This window comes from Misgurnus anguillicaudatus, chromosome 4, assembly GCF_027580225.2.
Source record: "Misgurnus anguillicaudatus chromosome 4, ASM2758022v2, whole genome shotgun sequence".
Taxonomy (NCBI): Eukaryota; Metazoa; Chordata; class Actinopteri; order Cypriniformes; family Cobitidae; genus Misgurnus; species Misgurnus anguillicaudatus.
The window spans coordinates 22,043,846-22,068,010 of NC_073340.2; the positions used below are offsets into that span (position 1 = coordinate 22,043,846).

General features: G+C 37.0%; 1 protein-coding gene across 1 annotated transcript in view; it reads left to right on the forward strand.

Moving 5' to 3' along the window:
- The window catches only part of itgb3b (integrin beta 3b), a 22,253-nt gene extending 1,214 nt beyond the window's left edge, over window positions 1-21,039 (forward strand). Inside the window, exons 3-18 of the mRNA XM_073866981.1 lie at window positions 355-476; window positions 1,552-1,773; window positions 2,850-2,935; window positions 3,792-3,996; window positions 4,089-4,341; window positions 6,493-6,655; window positions 6,767-6,928; window positions 7,027-7,122; window positions 7,284-7,373; window positions 10,411-10,545; window positions 11,715-12,141; window positions 16,015-16,237; window positions 18,481-18,581; window positions 18,707-18,826; window positions 19,757-19,923; window positions 20,438-21,039. Of these exons, the coding sequence (XP_073723082.1) occupies window positions 1,611-1,773; window positions 2,850-2,935; window positions 3,792-3,996; window positions 4,089-4,341; window positions 6,493-6,655; window positions 6,767-6,928; window positions 7,027-7,122; window positions 7,284-7,373; window positions 10,411-10,545; window positions 11,715-12,141; window positions 16,015-16,237; window positions 18,481-18,581; window positions 18,707-18,826; window positions 19,757-19,923; window positions 20,438-20,506 (2,460 nt within the window). The 5' untranslated portion in view covers window positions 355-476; window positions 1,552-1,610 and the 3' untranslated portion in view covers window positions 20,507-21,039. The remainder of the gene's footprint in view (window positions 1-354; window positions 477-1,551; window positions 1,774-2,849; window positions 2,936-3,791; window positions 3,997-4,088; window positions 4,342-6,492; window positions 6,656-6,766; window positions 6,929-7,026; window positions 7,123-7,283; window positions 7,374-10,410; window positions 10,546-11,714; window positions 12,142-16,014; window positions 16,238-18,480; window positions 18,582-18,706; window positions 18,827-19,756; window positions 19,924-20,437) is intronic.
- The last annotated feature ends 3,126 nt before the right edge of the window (window positions 21,040-24,165 follow it).

Below are 24,165 nucleotides of genomic sequence, written 5' to 3' on the forward strand. Positions count from 1 at the left end.
TAAACATGGAAAAAGTCAGATTTTCATTCCATGGCCCTTTTAAGTAATTGCTGTGTCTGGTCAAATTGTGTGGTGGGTTATGATATCTTTTTTTTTTGAGAAACATTTAATAATACACAGAGACAGAAGACTCTTAAAAGTTTAAGAGCATATGTTTTTCTCTTACATTTTTATGCATTTGACAGACACTTTAATCCACTTATAGTGCATTTAAGGTATACATTTATCAGTAGCCTGCATTTACTCTGTGACCGAACATAATGTTCTACAAACTTAACTACAAGATATTTACTGACTACAAAATCCATCCATTCTCTGAACTAACTTGTCTTTTGGGGGTTGGGTCTATCCCAGCCACGTGCACGTTATCCTGTCCTAAACCCTGGATAGATGGCCAGGCCATCACAGGAACTCAAGTTAAACCTTCATAGGATAACAACAACCACTAGAGGGAGTACAGCTGCCATATTATCTGGGTGAGTTAAATAGGGGCTTGAATGGGCGGATGTGTGGATAAAAACCTTTATGCATATCAGGTAACAGAATCACCTTCATAAGGACAGGGGAGGGTGACTTATGATATCAGAAAGATTACATGTAAGGTAACCAAAAACTAGATCTTAGAAACGGATAAAAAGTAAAATAATAATTTTCATATTGCCACTTTTTATCGAATTTTGGTCTAAAATGATTAAAAACATTTCACAAGTTTACTGCACACAAATTGTATCATACAGAGCTATAATATTATTAATAAACAACGGTAATTCACTTTTTATTCTGTATGTTATTTATGTAACGAAGTCCCACATGAAAAATGATGTAGTACACTCTAAAAACAGTGCTAAACAGCACTAAAAGTGGTTCTTAGCTTGTAATCATAGAGGAACCACTTTAAGTGCCATATAGCACTGATGAAGTACCTGTGAAGAACCATATTGTGGTATGTAGAACCATATGTGGTGCTATATGACCCCCGTATGGTTCTTCATAGGTGCTATATAGCACTAAAAATGGATCCCCTATTATTACGAGCCAAGAACCACTTTTTTATATATATATATAACTAAAAGTGGTTCTTGATTCTTGACCACAGTATATATATATATATATATATATATATATATATACTGTGGTCAAGAATCAAGAACCACTTTTAGTTATATATATATATATATATATATATATATATATATATATATATATATATATATATATATATATATATATATATATATATATATATATATATATATATATATATATACTGTAGCACATTAGTATACTAAAATGTATACTCACTAGAGCAAACTATAGTAAATTGTAGTATACTTTAATATTTACTATGGTAAGGTCAAAACCCCCATTCCAGGAATCTTAGCACGGTTTGCAATAATATAAAAAATATTTTTCATCTGGTACACAGTGATCCTTGCAAGTCACTTTTCTATGTTTTAATCATTATGGCATGATGAAAGAATGTAAGGTTAGCATTTAAGCTTAGCAGTTGTAGTAAATGTGTTAGTTAACCACTCCTCTGCCTCCCACCAGCCCCTCGGAAAACAAACTCACTTTTGGCAGATCTGCCTCTATATTTGGACTTAACTGTGATGTTGCAAGGAAGCAGGAGGGAGGAGAGTACAGACCGGCCGAGAGCTGTAGCACAGACGCCTTTATCTACTAAACAACCATACAAGATGATGGAGAAAACTTCACTCAAACTCACCTACAGTTTATGGATTTATTGTCTTCTCCTAACAGATGTTGTACAAGGTATGTCTTCTGTTCTTCCAGTTTTATTAGATCTTTCTTTCTTTCTTTTTCTACACATGAAAAATATTGTAGTACACTTAATTAGTTAGCTAAAGCAAAATTCCTAGATTGTAGTTTTAAAACCTCACTACAGTAAATTTTCAAGTATAGCCTACTACAGTATTTACTACAATTTGTCAAGTTACTGTTGTTAATGCTTACAGATATTATAGTATACATTAGCAATGTATAGAAATTACTCTTTTATATACTACACTCCATTACAATGAACTACATTTTGCTATAGTAAATACTAAAGTATGTCGCAGCATTCTTTCTTTCTTTCCTTCTTATGAAGAATTTGGCATGTGTTCATTTTATATGCACTTGACTAAATTATGTACTTTTCCAATCATCTGAAAGACTGACCTTTGATCAGGGGTGTAGGTGTGTTTTTTTTATAGCAATAACTCATAGGGACGGTTTCCCAGACAGGGTTTAAGCCTAGTCCTAGACTAACTTAAATGTTAGCGTTGTCTTGATCGAAAACAACTTGCTCTGACATATCTTAAAATATATCAGTACGAGTGTTGTGTCTTAAGATGCACACCAGTATTGTTTATTTATAAATTATGCTTTTAAAAATGACTTAAATATCCCATTTAACTAAGGCCTAGTCCTGGTTTAAGCTAATCCCCATCCGGGAAACCACCCCTTAATGTTTCGGTATACTGCTCCATCAGTTCCCTTGTTTAACATTTACAAACATATTTATGTTTTTGGATGCTGTGTAACAGATTAAATAAAACTGGACATCACGGGGCGGTTTCCCGGACAGGGATTAGCTTAAGCCAGGACTAGGCCTTAGTTTAATTAGGAAATATAACTAGTTGTAACAAACGGGCCTTACTAAAAAAATTACTTGTGTGCATTTTGAGGCAAAACAAAGGACACTGATGTATTTTAAGATATGTCAGTGCAAGTTGTTTTCAGTTTGGACAACCCTTACATTTATTTTAGTCTAGGACTAGTCTAATCCCTGTCCGGGAAACCGCCTCCAAATCAAATATAAATGTTCTTCTTTTTCTTTCTTTCAGGCTCTAACATCTGTACTTCGAGAGGAGCCAGCACATGTCAGCAGTGCCTGGCTGTGCATCCTACCTGTGCCTGGTGCTTTGAAGAGGTGTGGTGCATTATAATGTTTAAAAAATGTGCTATTTATAGCTGAGATCGATGAGTGTAATATAGGATTGATATACTGTAGGAGAGCTATAGGATTAAGATAACAATCAGACTTACAATTCTATACAATTTACATTTAGCTTACTATATAGGAAATGGATATAGTTGACCCTTTTTATATGAGTGACAGTCTGTATGCAGATGTTTAGATTATTAAGTTTATAAGGGCTTGTTGTGATCAGACTAAAGTTTTAAGCTTATTAATTTCAGAATTAAGGATTTGTTTTGTAACAATATGTTTCAACTTTATAAGAATTAGTATTTTTATTATGGCTGGATGTTTTTAAAGATTATGGTTTGACAGAGTATTACCACCCTCCACATTGTTTAGAGAGTAGTCAATAACATTTTAATTAGATATAACAGCGCACTATGTTTTCATTTTTATTGTAAGCACTGCAATGGACTGTATCTTTACCATAAGGGAAAAGGATCTTACACTGTATTTTTATTTTAACAGAGAGTTTCAAAAACTTTTTATGACTCACATGTTCTAAAATTTTGATGTTCAGGAAATAAAACAAGAGCTGTTTCCTAAAGACAATGTGTTAGGCTGCACCAAACAGAACTGCAGATGGTTTATTTGACCCATCCCACTAAGACTTACTGACATTTGCATTATTGTGTAGGCAGGACTTTATTTATTCAGGCTTGGTCAAATTAAGTATACTGAAAAACTTAAGCTCACAGTGCATTAACACCGCAAACACACACAGTAATAAAATGGATACTTTGTAATGTCACTCTCAAAAACGTGTCTGTCAAATGCATAAATGTAAATGTATTTGTTAAATCAGGGTTTTGGACACAATGTCTCTGGTTCATCCCGGTGTGACCTAAAGAGGAATCTTATTGAAGCAGGATGCGGTAAAAGAGCACTGGAGAATCCCACCAGCAAAACGTCTGTGATAGAGGACAAACCTTTAAGTGACAAGGCCTCGGGATCCACCACCGACGTCACACAGATCAAACCACAGCGCATGCACATCACCCTTAGACCTGGTGAGTTCGGGTACAGATCTAATGTGTGATTTTCTCTGTTAATAATGGGTTAATATCTTGAAGGGAATACATATCCATCTGGCTTCCTACAGATGATTCCCAAGTGTTTAAACTAAAAGTCCGGCAAGTTGAAGACTACCCTGTGGATCTGTATTATCTAATGGACCTGTCATACTCCATGAACGATGACTTGTCTCAATTACGGAGGCTGGGACGGGGCCTGGCTGAGGAGATGAGTAAAACCACCAGTAATCTGCGGATGGGCTTCGGAGCTTTCGTGGATAAACCGGTGTCTCCGTACATGTACATCTCCCCTCGGGAGGCTGTGTTAAATCCCTGCTACTCGTGAGTGATGACAAACACGTATATTTACACTAAATTACATAGGGATTTTAATGACATGATGTAAATGGGTGGTGTGCTTGTTGGCCGGCAGAATTTGATCACTGCTTTTATGGTTGAAATGTCTTGTGTGTGGTTTCTTATTTGCTGAGATAGACACAAAAGTGATACATTGTAAGCAGTTTTGGTAAACACCTCATTGACTGATGTGACTCATTTGCCCCAGGAAAGGTTTTAGTGAATGACCAACACTCATCACCAGCTTTGGCGTTATTACAGGGTTTAACATTAACCAGTTATATGTTAAGAACTTGCTTATTTTCCTTTATGCAATCTTTCATGGCAGAATCATATTTTTAAAGGGCACCTATTATGCAAAATCCACTTTTACAAGGTGTTTGGATATAAATGTGTGTTGGTAGTGTGTGAACACAAACACCCTACAATGAAAAAAACACCCACTCCTCCCTTTTTAATTCACATTAAACCAGAGCAGTCTCATAAGACATGAGTCATGACATTTGGATTCCCTTGGTAATGTGACATCACACTAATGAAGCCACGCCCATAGCCACTGACTGACAGATAGTTTTTGACATATCTTAATAGTAAAATACTATTGTCTCAGACTGTATTCACAGGAATCAGATCTATTTTATCTACAAATGTATCACTGTCTCTTTTGGTAAGGGAGTTAGGAGCAGTATTTTATTTGCATTTAAAGGATTAGTCCATTTTCTTAAAAAAATCATTCAAATTTACTCACCACCATGTAATCCAAAATGTTGATGTTTTTCTTTGTTCAGTCGAGAAGAAATTATGTTTTTTGAGAAAAATCATTACAGCATTTTATTGGACTTTAACGGACCCCAACATTTATTAGTTTTAATGCAGTTTAAAATTGCAGTTTCAAAGGACTTTAAACGATCTCAAACGAGCCATAAGGGTCTTATCTAGCGAAACGATTGTCATTTTTGGCAATAAAAATAAAAATATGCACTTTTAAACCACAACTTCTCGTCTTCCTCCAGTCCTGTGACGCGCCAGCGCGACTTCACGTAATTGCGTAATCCCATGAAAAGGTCACGTGTTACATATATGAAATGCACATTTGCGGACCATTTTAAACAATAAACTGACACAAAGACATTAATTAGTATCATTCAACAAACAACAACATCGGAGCGGTCCTCTTTCTTCACACTTGTAAACAGTGGGGTGTAGTTTCGCATATATCATCCGTGACCTCTTGACATGATGACATATCACGTGAGGTCGCGCTGATGCGTCACAGGACCAGAGGAAGACGAGAAGGTTTTTTTGCCAAAAATGACAATCGATTCACTAGATAAGACCCTTATTCCTCGTTTGAGATCGTTTAGAATCCTTTGAAACTGCAATTTTAAACTGCATTGGAACTGTAAAGTGTTGGGGTCCATTTAAGTCCATTAAAATGAAAAAAATCCTGGAATGTTTTCCTTAAAAAACATAATTTCTTCTCGACTGAACAAAGAAAGACATCAACATTTTGGATGACATGGTGGTGAGTAAATTATCTGGATTTGCTTTTTTTAAGAAAATGGACTAATCCTTTAAAGGTACAGACACAAAAACAGCACGTTTTTGCTCCCACCTAAATGGAAGCATTTTGGACATGCTATAATAAATGATCTATGGTGTGTTTTAAGCTAAAACTTCACAGACACGCATACATGAGACTTAAATTACATCTTGTAAAAATGGGCACAATAGGTGCCCTTTAATGTATCTTTGTTTTTAATGTAAATGTATTCTGTCACCAGCATCTATAATGATGAATCTTTAACATGAAAATACCTGTTTTAGTAAAGTTTAGATACCGACAAAACAAAACAAAGATTCTCATTTTAATAAATAATACATTTCTTACAATTATCAATACCATACACAGTGCAGCAGTTGTTGGGTTAATGCCTTTTTCTGGTCTTTCACATTTTTATTTATTGTTCATAATTTTCATGTTTTTATTTATTGCTTTCAAATAATTGCTTTTCTCCCCTATTCTGAATGGTATTTTCAAATATAGACTAACAAATAATAAATACATTCAATTTTTAACAAAGTGCTTAACACCAAAAATAAGCCAACAATCATTTTATTCTTTATATGATGTAGAATCCCATATAAATGCCAGCCTCAGTTTGGCTACAGACACGTTCTGTCTCTGACAGAGGAGGTGAACCGCTTTACAGAGGAGGTGAAGAAGCAGAAGGTGTCTCGAAACCGAGATGCTCCGGAGGGAGGCTTTGACGCCATCATACAGGCAGCTGTGTGCAAGGTTAGATACTTCACCGACTACAAACAGCACACTTTTATAAACAGCTTTTAAATAGGTGGTTTTTAGTCTTCTGTTATTGTGAGCACTCTTATTTGACCATTTTTGTCGTAGGAAAAAATTGGTTGGAGGCCAGATGCGTCTCATTTGCTGGTTTTCACCACAGATGCCAAGACACACGTTGCACTGGACGGGCGCCTGGCAGGCATCGTGCGACCCAATGATGGTCAATGCTATGTGGGCACAGACAACGTCTACAACATGTCAACAACTATGGTACTGATCTCTTTTTACATAAGTCAGTTAAATCTAATCTATATTGTGGTATTAATGTGCATATTAACAGATAACACGTTTTCAATGCTATTTAACAGGACTATCCATCCCTGGCATTAATCACAGAGAAAATGTCTGAGAACAACATAAATCTGATTTTTGCCGTGACCAGCCATGTAGAATCACTATATAAGGTAAAAATGCCTTTCATTCTCCAAACCTGCTTGTCTTCCGAGGGGGGGGGGGGCTAGCCAATGGTATTACTTTGATTTATTTTGAGGCACACTTTAAATGATTTTGGCTTGACCTTTCTCTCCCCATATCATGGTTCTGTTCCTCTCTTTATCTAATGTAGAACTACAGTGAACTGATTCCTGGTACTGCAGTGGGGACTCTTTCTGAAGACTCACATAACGTGATCCAGTTAATCCAGGACGCATATGCTGTAATACACATTACATTTATCTAAGCAATGTTTTGGATTTATTATAGTTCAATTTGTCAGTCAGATTTAATGAGATAGTAATAATGTATAATAATAGTTTATTAGAAATATATGCACTGTCAGAAAGAAAATGGTCCCAGACTGTACCCTTTTAAAAGGTCCCAGTATGTACCATTTAGGTACAAATATGTATACATTTGGTGCCAATTGAGGTACTAATATGAACTCTTTAGGTGCAAAAGTGTGCTTTTTGAAAGGGTACTGGCCCAGTGACAGCTAGAGACATGTTATTTGTGGTGCAATAGAGGGTATGCATTGACGTCACTTTTGCACGTGACCACACCCCGGAACTCGCCCTGTTGAGTAGCAAACGTTCAACACAATGGCTGGTTTTCATAGTGACTGCTGCAAAAATGCCAGTAAAACTGACTATTATCAGCTTAAATTGAATTTAGTTGGATCTGATAGCAGAGGTGGACAATACTTTGTTACATTAGTTAAATTTTTCAAGCATCTGTGCATTATTAGGGTTTTTGTATTGGGAAAATTTTTACTTCACTATATCTAAAGCATAGAATCGTACTCTTTAATATTGCATATTAAGATGTATTTAATACCTAATTACATTAAAATTGACATTAATGTACTTAAATATTAAATGTAAAACAAAAACTTGTATTGATGAAATGTAATAGAGTAAAAATTATGATAATATGCTTTGGAATATATGTTTTCCAAAGGAAAACACTGATAAAATACAAATACTTGAAAAAATACTTTAAGTAGAAAGTAAACCTCTGCTTGATAGTGACCCTAGCAACTTATCAACCCACCTGTGGTCAGTTGGCATGGATGATTCATTTACTTCTCCTTTCAGTGTTTTTTGACAGTCTGTAAAACGATTGCTCCGAATTCTTGTTAATCTGTTAGTACAGTCTATCGCACAACAGCTTTTTTCCCATTTCGGCACGTTTTCACCGTATTTTTGCTAATTTCACACTGTACACAAATGCTGCCGCTCTGTCTTTTGCCACTCAGTGGGCATAACCGTAGTCACTTTCGTAGAAGGTGATGTCACCTCACGTGCATACCCTCTATACTCTGTATCAGGGTTAAATAAGTTAAATAAATACCAGTGGCGGCTTGTAACTGCTCATCTAAGGGGCGCTAATTCAAAATAAGTGTTCAGAGTGTCATGTGTGTTGCTTACTTTTTCAAAATATGTTTTTGTTGCGTCATGTAAACCATGTGCATCGCGTGTTTTGTTAAGGTGGGTGCCTGCTGCACATGCGTCGGAACCGTTTGTGATAAAAGAAACGCTCACGTTCACAAAATAAATACACGCAAGACACTCCCTTAACAGTAAACTCTGATCACGCATGAGATTATGAGAGTATCTGGCAAACGCGAGCGTCTCTTTTATTATGGACCCTTTGGGCGCGTCTGCGGCAGGCACTTGTTTTGACAAGACACGTGATGCAAACAGGATCTCTCGATGCACAGAACACATATTTAAAAAAAGGAACCACACACATGACGGGTACATACATGTTGTGACGAACTTCGCATCGAGCACACTCGAAAAAGTCACTGGCTGCCACTGATAAATACACTGTTTTGAAAGTATATCCACAAGGCTAGCGCAATAGATTTACTTACGGCCTTATTTGTGGGAAGTTGTATCCAACTTGTTTCCATTTAAATCAAACCCTGTACGTTTTAAACATCAGTAAAGGATTTTTAAATAGTTTTGCAGTTATGCTTTTAAATGCTTAAGATGCTTGATGATGTTTTTTCGATTTCAATTTTTCAAAACCTGAAATGTTCCTGTACAATAAGGTGACCAGATTTTTTAAATGAAAACCGGGGACATTTCCTAGTTAAATGTTGAAAAATCATTAAAATCTCATTTGTTGTTATCTATAAATTAAAAAATGGGGACAAATTTTTTTTTTAAGTTTTCTTTTTTATTGTTGTGGGTTCACTGCAAAAAATGAATTTCTTCTTACTTAATATAATTTTTTCTTATTTTCAATACAAATATCTAAAAAATCTTAAAACAAGATGCATTTTCTTGATAAGCAAAATCCCCTAAGAAAAATCTAGCTTAAAGACAAAAAAAAATAAATAAATTTAAGTGAATTTGTGCTTAAAACATACAAAAATATTTTTCTTTACTTAAGTAGTGGTAGATTTTTTTTGCTTGTTTTAAGCACAAATTTGATATTTTGGTCTAAAAAATAGACTTATGTTCTTAGGTCTTTTTGCCCATCAAGAAAATGCATCTTGACTTAAGAATTTTTTTGTCTGAAAACAAGAGAAAAATACTAATAAGAAAGTCATTTTTGCATTGTTTCTAATTCAATTAATTGAACAATTTCTGTAGCCTAAAACTCTATTTTCTCCCGTTTTTTACACAAGAGACATACCTCATCAAAAATGACTTCTGGTACTACTTCAGCTGATTTCATAACATTGTAAACGTGAAGAACAGAAGGAATAATGCAAAATGTACACATATTTAGCCTACACAAAACAAATGCTCCGTAACATACTGTGATCAGTTCACTTCATTGGTTTATTATTTTAATTTAACATGAGTAGTTAGTACCTTAAGCCCCCATAACTTTAACTGTTTTCATATCTTATGATAACTTGAGTGATGATAATGATGCTTTCTCATGTGTCTCGTTGTAATTTCTTCATCGCTAAATCAGTGGGGTGCGCAAGTAATCAGTAGCTTGCGGCCCCCTCTGCTGGTGAAAATTATCATTACATGATTGCTCCAGTATGGTACTACAAACGCTATGTTGATCGGGTTTATCAGTGTATTTGCTGGTTGTTTTGGACATGCTGTAAAACAGGGACATTTCCGGGGACAGCTTCAGTCGGGGACAGAACACCAAAAAACGGGACTGTCCCCGGAAAACGGGGACGTCTGGTCACCTTACTGTAAAATGCTTCTGTCGTCCATATCTCTTAAGTACTCAGATTGAGCTGTGTGTGCTCACTCATCATCTGTTTGTTTGTATAACAGAAACTGCGCTCTAAGGTTGAGCTGGAACTCTTGAATGTCCCTGAAGAGCTTAGTCTGACATTTAACGCAACGTGTCTCAATGGAGAGGTCATCCCAGGCATGAGATCTTGCTCTGGCCTCAAAAGAGGAGATACAGTTAGTACCATCTCTATATCTCTGTTTCTCTTTTTCTCATTCATCTTCTCATCCTATTCACTCTTTATTTTATTGCAGTTTCTCTGTAAAATGTTTCTTAATGCTTAACTAAAGTGTTTATTCAAAAACTCCCTTAATGTCAGATCTGGCACTCCCTCTAGTCTGGTATCCTTTCGATATAAAGGAGGAGTGTGAATAGGAAATGACTTTTCTGATGTGCAGTAATCTGCCTTCCTTGATAAATGAATTGCATGACATTTTTTGGTTTCACTCCCTTCCTAACAAGTGCTTAACTGTAAACACACACACACACACACACACAGAGAGAGAGAGAGAGAGAGAGAGAGAGACACACATATGACAAGTGGGAGTAACTGTTGCTAGCTCTATTTGCTGAGTGTAACTGGGCATCAGACTTGTCTGTTTCCTGTACTCTGGTGTGACTCACAATGACCTCAGTTCAGACAGTCTGTCAGTCCAGTCCAGTCACGTACTGTATTACACCAAGCTGTCTGCACACTCACTGTGAACACTGGAATAATAAGACTCATGTATATCATACATAGACGCACCTACACATGTATGTGACCCTGTCTGTGAAATCCAGGCTTAAAGGGACACTCCACTTTTTTTGAAAATATGCTCTTTTTCAGCTCCCCTAGAGTTAAACATTTGATTCTTACCGTTTTGGAATCCATTCAGCTGATATCCGGGTCTGGCGCTACCATTTGTAGCATAGCTTAGCACAATCCATTGAATGTGATTAGACCATTAGCATCGCGCTAAAAATTAACCAAAGAGTTTTGATATTTTTCCTATTTAAAACTTGACTCTTCTGTAATTACATCGTGTACCAAGACAGAAAATTAAAAGTTGCGATTTTCTAGGCAGATATGGTTAGGAACTATACTCTCATTCTGGTGTAATAATCAACTTGCTCCAAATCAACCACTTTAAATACAAAAATGTTAAAAAGCATCTGAGTGGGCCTCAAGGAGTTTTTTTATAAAATGCCAAGAATACATTAGTCTAGAGGTGGCTACTTTTGCATTTTAATAGGGAATTATTATTATTATCATGGAAAAAATATAAATAAATAACGAGTAAGTGACCATAAACCTATCGACTGGTAGTGTTCACCCTCCTCCTAATCTGTACCATCTTTCCAGGTGTCATTTACAGTAGAGGCTCGAGCCAGGGGCTGTCCTAAGGAGAAACGCAAGACTTTCACCATCAAACCTGTGGGCTTTAAAGACACCCTGCAGATCACAGTCAACTTCGAGTGCGAGTGTAAATGCCAAGCGAAGGCCGTGCCCGACAGTCCCGTCTGTCACCATGGCAATGGCACCTACGAGTGTGGAATATGCCTGTGTAACCCGGGACGACTGGGTCCCAGGTGTGAGTGTGCAGAGGGAGACTACAGTCCCACAGAGCAGGACACCTGCACCGGACCGGACAAAGTGATCTGCAGCGGCCGGGGCGACTGCGTGTGTGGCCAGTGCGTGTGCCACAATAATGATTTCGGCAAGGTGTGGGGGAAGAGATGCGAATGTGATGATTTCAGCTGCCTGCGGTACAAAGGCGAGCTCTGCTCAGGTATGAGTTTAAAAGCATTAGGGTTTTTAAAATTAAGTGCATAATACTTATGAAATGAATTTATGTACTTTTAACATTTGCAACATTTGTTCACCCATATATTAAAGCAACACTATGTAGTTTCCATGTAAAATGACTTACAGCTCCCCCATGTGATTGAAAAGCGCAACAGTGCCAGTATCAGACACTCTTCTTCAGGCAGGGGGAGGGGCGGGGCTGTGTGCTCTACCCTCCACCGGCACTTTCAGAGTGTGCTTGTAGCAGCTAGGAGGCTGCTCAGGTTGCAGCAACAGTACAACTTGTCCAGTTAAAAGTTGTTCTATCACTGAAATAATTTTAGAGACATTATTTAAAGGTAAAAAAAACTACATAGTGTTGCTTTAAAATCTAAATATTATAATTTACTTATCTTCATTGCCATCCCAGCATAGGCAGAGTTTAGGCAGATGTTTATGCTTGGGAAGGGTGCACTGACTGACGAACAAGAGTACTGCAATACTTTGGGGTTAGCAATAGAGGGCAACTTATTAAAACTCACCTAAAGGATTATTAGGAACACCATACTAATAGTGTTTGTCCCCCTTTGCCTTAAGAACTACCTTAATTCTACATGGCATTGATTCAACAAGGTGCTGAAAGCATTCTTTAGAAATGTTGGCCCATATTGATAGGATAGCATCTTGCAGTTGATGCACTCTATTGGGTTGAGATCTGGTGACTGTGGGGGCCATTTTAGTACAGTGAACTCATTGTCATATTCAAGGAACCAATTTGAAATTATTCGAGCTTTGTGACATGGTGCATTATCCTGCTGGAAGTAGCCATCAGAGGATGGGTACACGGTGGTCATTAAGGGATGGACATGGTCAGAAACAAAGCTCAGGTAGGCAGTGGCATTTAAATGATGCCCAATTGGCACTAAGGGGCCTAAAGTGTGGCAAGAAAACATCCCCCACACCATTACAACACCACCACCAGCCTACCATCTGAATGTCTCAACAGAAATGTAGACGCATCCGACCAGGAAACATTTTTCTAGTCTTCAACTGTCCAATTTTGGTGAGCTTGTGCAAATTGTAGCCTCTTTTTCCTATTAGTAGTGGAGATAAGTGGTACCCAGTGGGGTCTTCTGCTGTTGTAGCCCATCCGCCTCAAGGTTGTGTGTGTTGTGACTTCACAAATGCTTTGCTGCATACCTCGGCTGTAACGAGTGGTTATTTCAGTCAAAGTTGCTCTTCTATCAGCTTGAATCAGTCGGCCCATTCTTCTCTGACCTCTAGCATCAACAAAACATTTTCGCCCACAGGACTGCCGCATACTGGATGTTTTTCTCTTTTCACAGCATTCTTTGTAAACCCTAGAAATGGTTGTGCGTGAAAATCCCAGTAACTGAGCAGATTGTGAAATACTCAGACTGCCTATATGGCACCAACAACCATGCCACGCTCAAAATTGCTTAAATCACCTTTTTTCCCATTCTGACATTCAGTTTGGAGTTCAGACGATTGTCTTGACCAGGACCACACCCCTAAATGCATTGAAGCAACTGCCATGTGATTGGTTGATTAGATAATTGCATCAATGAGAAATTGAACAGGTGTTCCTAATAATCCTTTAGGTGAGTGTAGTTTAAATGAATTAAAACTATTTTCACCTCAAGTAGTCTGGTCTACCCATCAAAATGGGTTTTCATATTCTATTACATTAATTTAAAACTTATCAACTCTGCCTGTGCATCCCAGATATATATATGACTTCCGTTTTTAAGTTAAACACAAACAATTAAAGATTAAAATGCCGTCGTGTACTCTTCTTATATGGGGCCTAACATGGCAAAGCTCCAAAAAAAACCACACAGTACATCCATCATTAAAGTAAGCCAAATGACTCCAGCTGGCTTGTATGTGTAGTCGTGAAATGCTGATTCTGTTTGTGAGAGAAACACTGAATATTTTGAGTTTATTTAGCAATCAGTGAATTAGATAGATCAGTGTGGTAAGTTCAAATATGGTGGCATGTTGATAACATAGAATCTTATTGGTTAATGCATATATTGTGACAAAACCCGCATATGACAACTAGTCACTTTGTTCACACTATTTACATGGTGCAATACAGGTCTACTGTATTTAAAGTAGTTCTGCTTTTTAATATTAAACTCCAAAAAAAACACACAGTACATCCATCATTAAAGTAAGCCAAATGACTCCAGCTGGCTTGTATGTGTAGTCGTGAAATGCTGATTCTGTATGTTTGTGAGAGAAACACTGAATATTTTGAGTTTATTTAGCAATCAGTGAATTAGATAGATCAGTGTGGTAAGTTCAAATATGGTGGCATGTTGATAACATCGAATCTTATTGGTTAATGCATATATTGTGACAAAACACGCATATGACAACTAGTCGCTTTGTTCACACTATTTACATGGTGCAATACAGGTCTACTGTATTTAAAGTAGTTCTGCTTTTTATTATTAAACTGTTATATTTGTGATATTATTCACTGTCATGTTTAGTAACCCAAAATACAACAGTATATTGAATGTGTATCTATGTTTTCTGCAACACATTCGCTCGAAAGCCTCTCTTTACGAGATTTTCTGTTCCCTGCCTCACCTCACCTCGAAAGAATTACCTACAATAACACTAAAACGTCTCTTGCTCCTCATATAAATAAACACGCTCCGGGGCACTTGGCAGACTAAACCATATGTTGACCTGTTTGAGTCCAGAGTGCTTGCTTTAAAAACGAGGTGCTGATGTTTCACCGGGGTGCGTTTGGGTTAGAATGGGTGCATAGTTTGCGTACAATTACGAAACACTGTTGTGCACCTCTTTAAATGTCCTTTCTTGTTTAAGCAGAACCAGATCTCTTAATTCTTTATTTTGGAAGATTTCATAATGGGCCTTTGAAGTTTGATAAAATTGCTGCGGCCCTTTAGCTGTAACAAACTTTAAGTATCAGGAAAAGATTTACATATAACATGCAGACATTTTTCATATTTTTCTTAAGTCTGACTTAAATCTAATCCCAAAAGTCCAACGTTATCCAGAAAATAGCTTTCTGCATTATCATGTACATGATGTCACTAAACTAAGAATAGAGCAGCGGGGGAAGAAAATGGTTTTTGGGTTTGTATTGTTTTTAGTGGTAAGAGAGTAATTACATCCAAAATGCTGCTATTTTTACGTTTGGTTAGCCATTGTCTGTAGCACTTCCTTTTCCAAAATGAATGTTTGTCTTTGTTCATCAAAAATACAGTTAACAACACCACCATTATGCAAAGAAATAAACAATAGTAATCGCCTACAAATGTGTTTATAACTACAAACCACACGTAATGGGGCCTCAGTATATTGTCGAAATATATGAAGCTTATCAAAGCTGTTCATAAACCTGTCACATTCCTGACATTCCCCAGCACCATATGCCCTTTTTAAGAAATTATAAAATGAAATATTTTTGAAGTGGAGTTTGATTTGTGAACCATGTCATCAGCGCATTTTTGGGAAAGAGTAATTTATGCATGCTTGGAATGTACAACTTCTTACAATTTTATGGGCTTAAGTTCAAAATTACCTCACTGAAAGTTGCTTATGAACCTAATTCCTACAAGGAACCAGAAATGCTTTTTTTTGCAAGGTTCAAAGTTTGTCTTACTAGCAATGAAAGCTTGGTGTTTTAACCTAAGGTTGGATTAAATATTGACAAACCCAAATGTTGGGTTAAAATTAACCTAGAAATGTCTAGTTTGGCTGAAATAAAACAAAACATATGACCAACTGAGCTTTGTACAGTCATCTGTTTGTAAATTGTTTTCCGGTCATTTGGTCGCTTGTTGTTCATTTTTCCTTTCTTGACTTATTCCAGGTCATGGAACATGTTCGTGTGGGTTTTGCCAGTGTGATCCAGACTGGAAGGGGGAAAACTGTAACTGCTCTACTCGTACAGACACCTGTATGTCTAGCTTGGGTCTGCTGTGCAGTGGGCGTGGCCAGTGTGTGTGTGGAAGCTGTGAGTGCACTCAACCTGGTGCCTACGGCTCTACATGCGACAAATGCCCAACTTGCCCTGATGCCTGCACCTTGAAGAAGTAAGTGTGTTAATTAAGAACATTTAAGGAAGTTGAACCACTAGTCGGCCATGTTTACAGCGCCTCCAGGGTTTCCACAGGTCCTTAAAATCCTTGAAAGTTTGTGAAACTGTGGGGGGGGGATTCAAGGCCCTGGGAAGTTTTGAAAATATACATACATAGATACAGGTCATTGAAAGTGCTTGAATCTATTTTATGCAAGAAGTTTTCTGGGGAAAAAATCCATATTATTCCCTGTGTAGTGTAGGATAATATCATAAAAATTCTAGACTTTTTAAGCACACGTGCTAAACTGTTTGCTTTAAATGCTTATATCTTCTGTCTGCGAATGTTGATTTATCCCAAAATGCTTTTTTGGATAGTTGTGTTTGACACATGAAAACGTCTCAGGTTATGTATGTAACTGTTGTTCCCTGATAAAGGAACGAGCCGCTCCATCTCCCTTGCCATACTTCCTGCATCCCTGTAACGTCGTCTTTGGCAATATTTCAGATAGCGATATACTTCCTGGCTCCCGTGTCACCCTGTCTTTGTCGTTAAACCTCACCATTGGTTGAATTTGATATACACATTCAGACGAACCGCTGTGACGCAGCACGAGTTGGAAACTGTAACAATGTATCTTAAAAGGTAACACGATGTAACCTTCCTCTCATTTGAACTGTGTCCCCACATTTAGTCCTTGAATTTGAGGGTATTGGACCTGAAAAGTGCTTGAAAGGTCCTTGAATTTGAAGTTAACTAAGGTGTGGGAACCATGTTAAAACAACACAATCGGTGTTGGTTTAGGGACAACACACTAAATTAGTCCCAGAATGCACATATCTCTGGGTTGTTATTGGAACAACACATTTTGTGTTACTTTTAACACAAAATCAACACAAAATGACACATGTGTTGAAGCATAACACAAAAAATTTGTAAAAAATGAACACATCCTTTCTTAGAGTGCAGATCTCTGAAATCACGTGATCAAATCACAATTATACAACATATTTTTGACCAACAATTAAACCTGACATCAACTGTAATATAATGTAATTCCTTATAGTGCGCTGAAACACCTTATTTTGAGGTTACTGCGCATACGCACATGTTGACAAGCGTCTCATTACACTCTGTATAAAGCCCCTCCCCCAGAGAATCGTCAGTCTTCTTTATTGATTAACGATTTGTTCTTTTACCTTGAAGGCGGGGGGTACGTTTCCAGAGCGGCCTTATTGAGTGATGCATTGTCTCCATTCAAAGCAATAGTAGTGCCCAATTTTTTTATATATCTAATATTTTTGGACAAATTTTATGAATAAAATACAAGCTGCATTTAAAATAGGATTATACCACACTTTATATTTTCTGTATGCATAGGACACCCAGATAATCTATTTTTCAAAATTGCAGTATATTATGAAGCAAATTCATTAGAATACTGTATCCCACAATGCAGTGCATTTGACCTGATGGATCATTTTCTAATTGGATTACCATAAGTTAAAGGTCCCGTTCTTTCTGTTTTTGAAGCTTTGATTGTGTTTACAGTGTGCAATATAACATGTTCAAGAAAATATATCGCCTGGCAGTGAACTTTGAGCTCAAAAGTTCACTGCCAGGTGATATATTTTCTTTAACAGAATTCGCCTTTTAAAGCCTACAGCGAACGGCCGGTTTGGACTACAGCCCTCTACTTCCTGCTTTAATGATGTCAGTAGAACAGTTTTTTGACTTAACTCCGCCCACAGGAATACGTCAGTCGCCAGTTAAGCTAACGGCAAGCTAAGCTAACGGCAAGCTAAGCTGCTATCGAATCACAACACACTAAACAAACGACACAATCAGAACTCGATACGTATTTCTGAAGGAGGGACTTCATAGAACAAGAAGATATCAGCCCGTTTTGAGGACAGTGAGGACAGCGCTATACAGATGGGTGAATTGTGTGAAAAATGCAGCGTTTTTTGCACGTGAAACATGAACACATGTTGTGTTGCGCATTGTGAACACAATCAAAGCTTCAAAAACCCAGAAAGAACGGGACCTTTAAACATTTTGTTTAGGCCGATAATTCAATAGCACTGAAAACATGCAACTAGATGAGTTCATGTGACTGCAGTGTAGCATTACTTTGTTTAAAATTGTTATCATTGCATATTGGCATTGCATTTAACACAACAGTAAATTATTATTTCATTATGAACTTTTTTCAGAGTTTACATAAAAATTTTTCTTTACTTTTCTTTGTGCTGTAGGGATTGTGTAGAGTGTAAACACTTTAAGAGGGGCAAGCTATTCGATGATGAGACGTGCAGTCGAATCTGCAGAGATGAAATCAGTCTGGTGGATGATCTGGGTACTATTATTGCATTTTTTGTCATTGATTAAAACAAAAACAAATTTTGAAATTTGAAACATAATTATGAAAGACATTTAGCTCAGTTTTGTAATCTTGTTTTGTAACCTTATATTATCCTACAGTGTTCCATGATAAGAATGCAGTCAATTGCACTTACAAAGATGAAGACGATTGTGTGCAAAGGTTTCAGTATTATGAAGACAACAGTGGCAAATCCATCTTGTCTCTGGTTAAAGAACCAGGTAACACTATATTTATACTTTCACTGCTGATAAAGCCCAGCGGATGCTGTGGTTTGGTCTATGTTTTTTACACATAGGGTTGTAGTGTTGCAAGTTTGCGCTGTTAAGGTGTGCGTGTGTGTAGCTAAGGTTGTAAATACAAAAGCCTGCTGTCCAAGTCTGCTGCTGTACTTTAATGGACCCATATGTGGAACATGGGCTCTATTAGCTACCTAGAAAGTAACACATCCCCAAAACCCAGGGAGCACCCGTCTTGTAAAAACAGCAATAAACAACATCCAAGCCACTGAGGAACATGCTGACATGCTACAATCCATACTGAGTAATCAGACAGGAGGTATAAACTCAGAGAAAAGAAAATCTACAACAAGAATATGTTGGCTATGGAAAATTATGCATTTGAATATTTAGTACAAAAGTACTGAAAATTGCTGTCAGTTTAAAGGAAAACACCACAGTTTTTCAATATTTACTATGTTCTTACCTCAACTTAGATGAATTAATACATACCTATCTTTTTTCAATGCGCGCACTTTTAATCTTTGTACAGCGCTTAGCAATAGCCTAGCCCCATTCATTCCTATGGCTCCAAACAAAAGTTGTATTTTGTGCCACCATACTTACTAGTGTAACTACTCATGTAACAGTCTTTAAATAGAGAAAACATGGCAGTGTTTGGTGGCTTTTAAATTCATCCCAGTTTGGAGCCTTAGGAATGAATGGGGCTAGGCTAAATGCTAACACATTCATAGTGCACGCATTGAAAAAAGATAGGATGTATTCATTCATTTAAGTTAAGGTAGAACAAAGTAAAATATTGAAAAGCTGTGGTGTTTTCCTTTAAGATGTTCATTTAGTAAATTTGGTGGGATTTTTTCATTTTAATCAACGTATTCTGTAATTAATTAATTTCCATTTCCTGTGCATCAGATTGTCCTAAAGGCCCTGATATTTTGGTGGTGCTGCTGTCAGTAGCAGGTGCCATCTTATTCTTGGGTCTGGCTGCACTGCTGATCTGGAAACTTCTCATCACTATCCATGATCGGCGTGAATTTGCAAAGTTCGAGGAGGAAAGGGCGCGTGCCAAATGGGAAACGGTTAGTGAGCTAACAACACACTTAAAGTTGTTTCATCTATGTACATTGTGTATGTGTGTATCTAAGGTACATCAGACACTTAGCTAACTGGATATATATTTTTGTAATAAAAACACGCATGCCATACTACACACACCAGTTTTTTATGTAAAGACCTCAAGTTACTGTGTTTAAGTGTCTTGGTGAGTTATAGATGTTGGCAGGATGATTTTATTGGTTCTGCGGCATGTTGCTTTCCTTACAGAACCAAGGAAACGCCTTCATACCCCTGGGCAAGTTTTGCTTTAAATTAGGCAATGCTAATGATGCTTTCCTGGTGAGGTCTCGAGACAGGGCTTTTCTAGCCACATGTGAACTGTCTGATCCCTGCTGTTTAGCACCATGTTTCCTGCTAAACCTTTTATCTTAGTAATGTGTGCCTACAGAAGTGTTTGAGGATCAAATTTAGTCGGATGCAAATGCATACAGAACATTTCTTATTTAACTTTGCGTTTTATTTTATTTTAACGCGTAGGGCCACAACCCTCTCTACAAAGGGGCAACATCAACATTCACCAACATCACGTATCGAGGCAAGGACTGACCACAGTGACCGGTGGATGAACTTCTGACAGATTTGACAGATAATGTCAATCTTTACCAAGTTCCCTCCCAGCATTCCTTAAACATTTCAAGATCATGCAAAAGCGTTGTACATTTTATCAATGTAAATATGTACAGTCCGAAATGACTAGGTTTTTCAGACTTATACTATCTCTTTGTGAAAGTCTTCTTTTTGTCACTGGATAAAGGATTATCTCTATATCACTGCAGGAGCACACGCCAAACCATTTCCTCCCACTTCTACTCTTGAGCTCTGTGCTGTGGCAGATATAAATGCGAACAGCCCGAGCAATCGTTGCAACTACTGATGGCTTGTGATAACACTGTATAACTCTTCATTAGAATGACATCATGTTCATGTTATAAACTGTTCTGTTAGCTGTAGTTAGAGCATTTAATCTTCTGAAACTACAACATCCTAAAGGTTTAGCTTGATCATGTACAAAATATTGGTTGTGTATGTTTATTGGCTCCAAAAGCTAAGATCCAACCCACAGGTCCTGTAAACACTTATATATACAGTTGTGTTCAAAATCATTCAACCCCACCTGAAATTGATTGTTTTGGCCGGTTTGACATTGATTTTGATCATTCAGTCATCCTGCTTACAATTACATCAAAGAGGCATGTGTAGGTCAGACAAATATAACATAATATTTATAATGAAATAACCACAAATGTCTTTTCTGTGCTCACATTATTATCAGTTTTATTCAACCCCCAAGTGACATTCAATCTTAGTACTTCGTACAACATCCTTTTACAGTTAAAACAGCTTTTAAACGTGAAGCAAAGCTTGACACAAGTGTCTTGCAGCGATCTACGGGTATCTTCGCCCATTCATCATGGGCAAAAGCCTCCAGTTCAGTCACATTCTTAGGCTTGCGCACTGCAACTGCTTTCTTTAAGTCCCACCAGAGGTTCTCAATCGGATTTAAGTCTGGTGACTGCGATGGCCACTTCAAAATGTTCCAGCCTTTTTTCTGCAACCATGCTCTAGTGGATTTGGAGGTATGCTTGGGATCATTGTCCTGTTGAAAGGTCCAACGTCTCCCAAGCCTCAGGTTTGTGACGGACTGCAACACATTGTCATCCAATATCTCCTGGTAGTGAAGAGAATTCATGGTACCTTGCACACGCTGAAGTTTCCCTGTACCTGCAGAAGCAAAACAGCCCCAAAGCATGATTGACCCCCCACCATGCTTCACAGTAGGCAAGGTGTTCTTTTCTTCATAGGCCTTGTTTTTCCTCCTCCAAACATAGCGTTGATCCATGGGCCCAAACAGTTCTAATTTTCCACAGAACACTATCCCAAAACTTCTGTGGTTTGTCCACATGACTTTTGGCATACTGCAGTCGACTCTTCTTATTCTTTGGAGACAGCAAGGGGGTGCGCCTGGGAGTTCTGGCATGGAGGCCTTCAGTACGCAGGGTGCGCCGTATTGTCTGAGCAGAAACTTCAGTACCCACATCTGACAAATCTTTTCTCAGTTCCTCAGCAGTCACACGGGGACTTTTTTCCACTCTACGCTTCAGATAGCGCACAGCAGTCGCAGTTAGCATCTTTTTTCTGCCACGACCAGGAAGCGTTTCAACAGTGCCCTTTGCCTTGAATTTGCGAATGATGCTTCCTATGGTGTCTCTTGGTATGTTTAACATCTTTGCAATCTTCTTATAGCCATTGCCCTTCCTGTGAAGATTAATCACCTCTTCTCTTGTCTTCCTGGACCATTCTTTTGACTTCACCATGTTTGTAACCACACCAGTAAATGTTTAGAAGGAGTTGAGTATCACAGTCATTTTAAAGCTGCCTAATTGGTGCTTATTAGGCTTTATTGCTGTTCCCTGACATCCATAGGTGTTTTCAATACCTGATTGAAAACACTTCAATGAACCTCTGTTCTTCAGAGTGGTAGTTCTTTAAGGGGTTGAATAATTGTGTCAATGAAGAATTCACAAAAGAAACATTTACTACTATATTACAAAACCAATTGATGTCATTTTAGTTGCATATGGTTCTTTAAGAAGTCATTGTAGGATTTCATTCTGAATACAATTACAAATGTACACTAAATTCCCTAAAACCCTTAACAGCATTGGGGGGTTGAATAATTTTGAACACAACTGTATAATGTACATAAACAATAAATGGATAAAAAGTAATTATTTGGCTAATAGAATAACAAAAATCCAATCTCAAGTGCAGTAAGGTAACAGTGCCCCCTTATGGACATTATATGAACTCCTGGATTGTATAGTTTTGCACTGTTAGACCATAGTACTTGTTGAATTAACAAGCACTATTAAGTGTAACATCATTAACTTAAGTATTATAATACAGTACTTATTTCATTGTTTGTGAATGATGTTAATATGAGATTAATAAAGGTCTTTCATAATATTGTGTTATATTTTAGAGTAATAACTAAATCGTATTTTACTTTATTTAAATTGTCTAACCTGTTTACTTGTTATGAAGATAATATTATATTTTTCAAGTGGCATCCAAATAGTAAGACTGTGAATGGCATGAATTACAGCGCCATCTGCTGGAATGATTTTACCATCACGGTTTGAGAGATTTTGTTGCATTTTCCTAATGTTTTACAGGGGACATTGGCAGATTATTTACTTAAAATTTACCGTTTTGAAAAAGTAAGGTAAAACTTGTTTAAGGTATTTATTTTACAAACTATTTGGGCAAAAGAGGAGACAATGTATCAGGGGAAATATGATTTATTCTTATATATAAAAGATAATGGGTCTAAAGTTTTGCTGTGTATCAGTGGTCCTCAAACCAGGGACCACAATTTAACATTTAATTAAATATATTAATTTATTGTAAATTCCTTACGTCTGAGAAATAATACCAACAAAAAATATTAGTTTTTTAAAATGTAATTTGTTTTGGTTCAATTCTAATTCTAGGTTTGGGATCTGGTGTCATGAAATTTCTTTGTGTGGCCATAAAGTATGGAAGCCTATTTCCGCCACGTTTGGGTAAATTATTATGACTTAGTATTTCGTAATAATGAGAAACTTTCTCATAATTATGACTTATTATCTGATAAATAATAACTTAGTATTTCATAATAATAAGAAACTTTTTTATAATAATTACTGAGTATTTCATAATAAATTAAGTCATAATTTTGAAAATAAAATAAGCCATTATTTCGACTTAATATCTCATTATTTCGACTTAGTATGGTAACGACATAGTATAGGCTATCATAATAATGACTTAGTATTTCATAATAATGCCTATCTCATAATAATGACTTAGTTTCTCAAGATTTTGACTTAGTTTCTCATTAGTAAGTCATTATTAGGAGATACTAATGAATTATTATGAGACACTACGTCATTATTATTCGATACTAATTCAGTATAATGAGATAATAAGTCATTATTATGAGATACTAAGTCATTAGGCTTGTTCTAATCGTTCTCGCTGTACTTTGACGTCATCCGCCTGTCGGTTCTTGCAGTGCCGCATGAAGTCGAACAAACCTATTGAGATACTAGTCATTATTATGAGACACAAATTCATTATTATGAGATACTACGCCATTATTATGAAATACTAAGTCATTATTATGAGATACTAAGTCATTAATATGAGATACTAAGTCATTA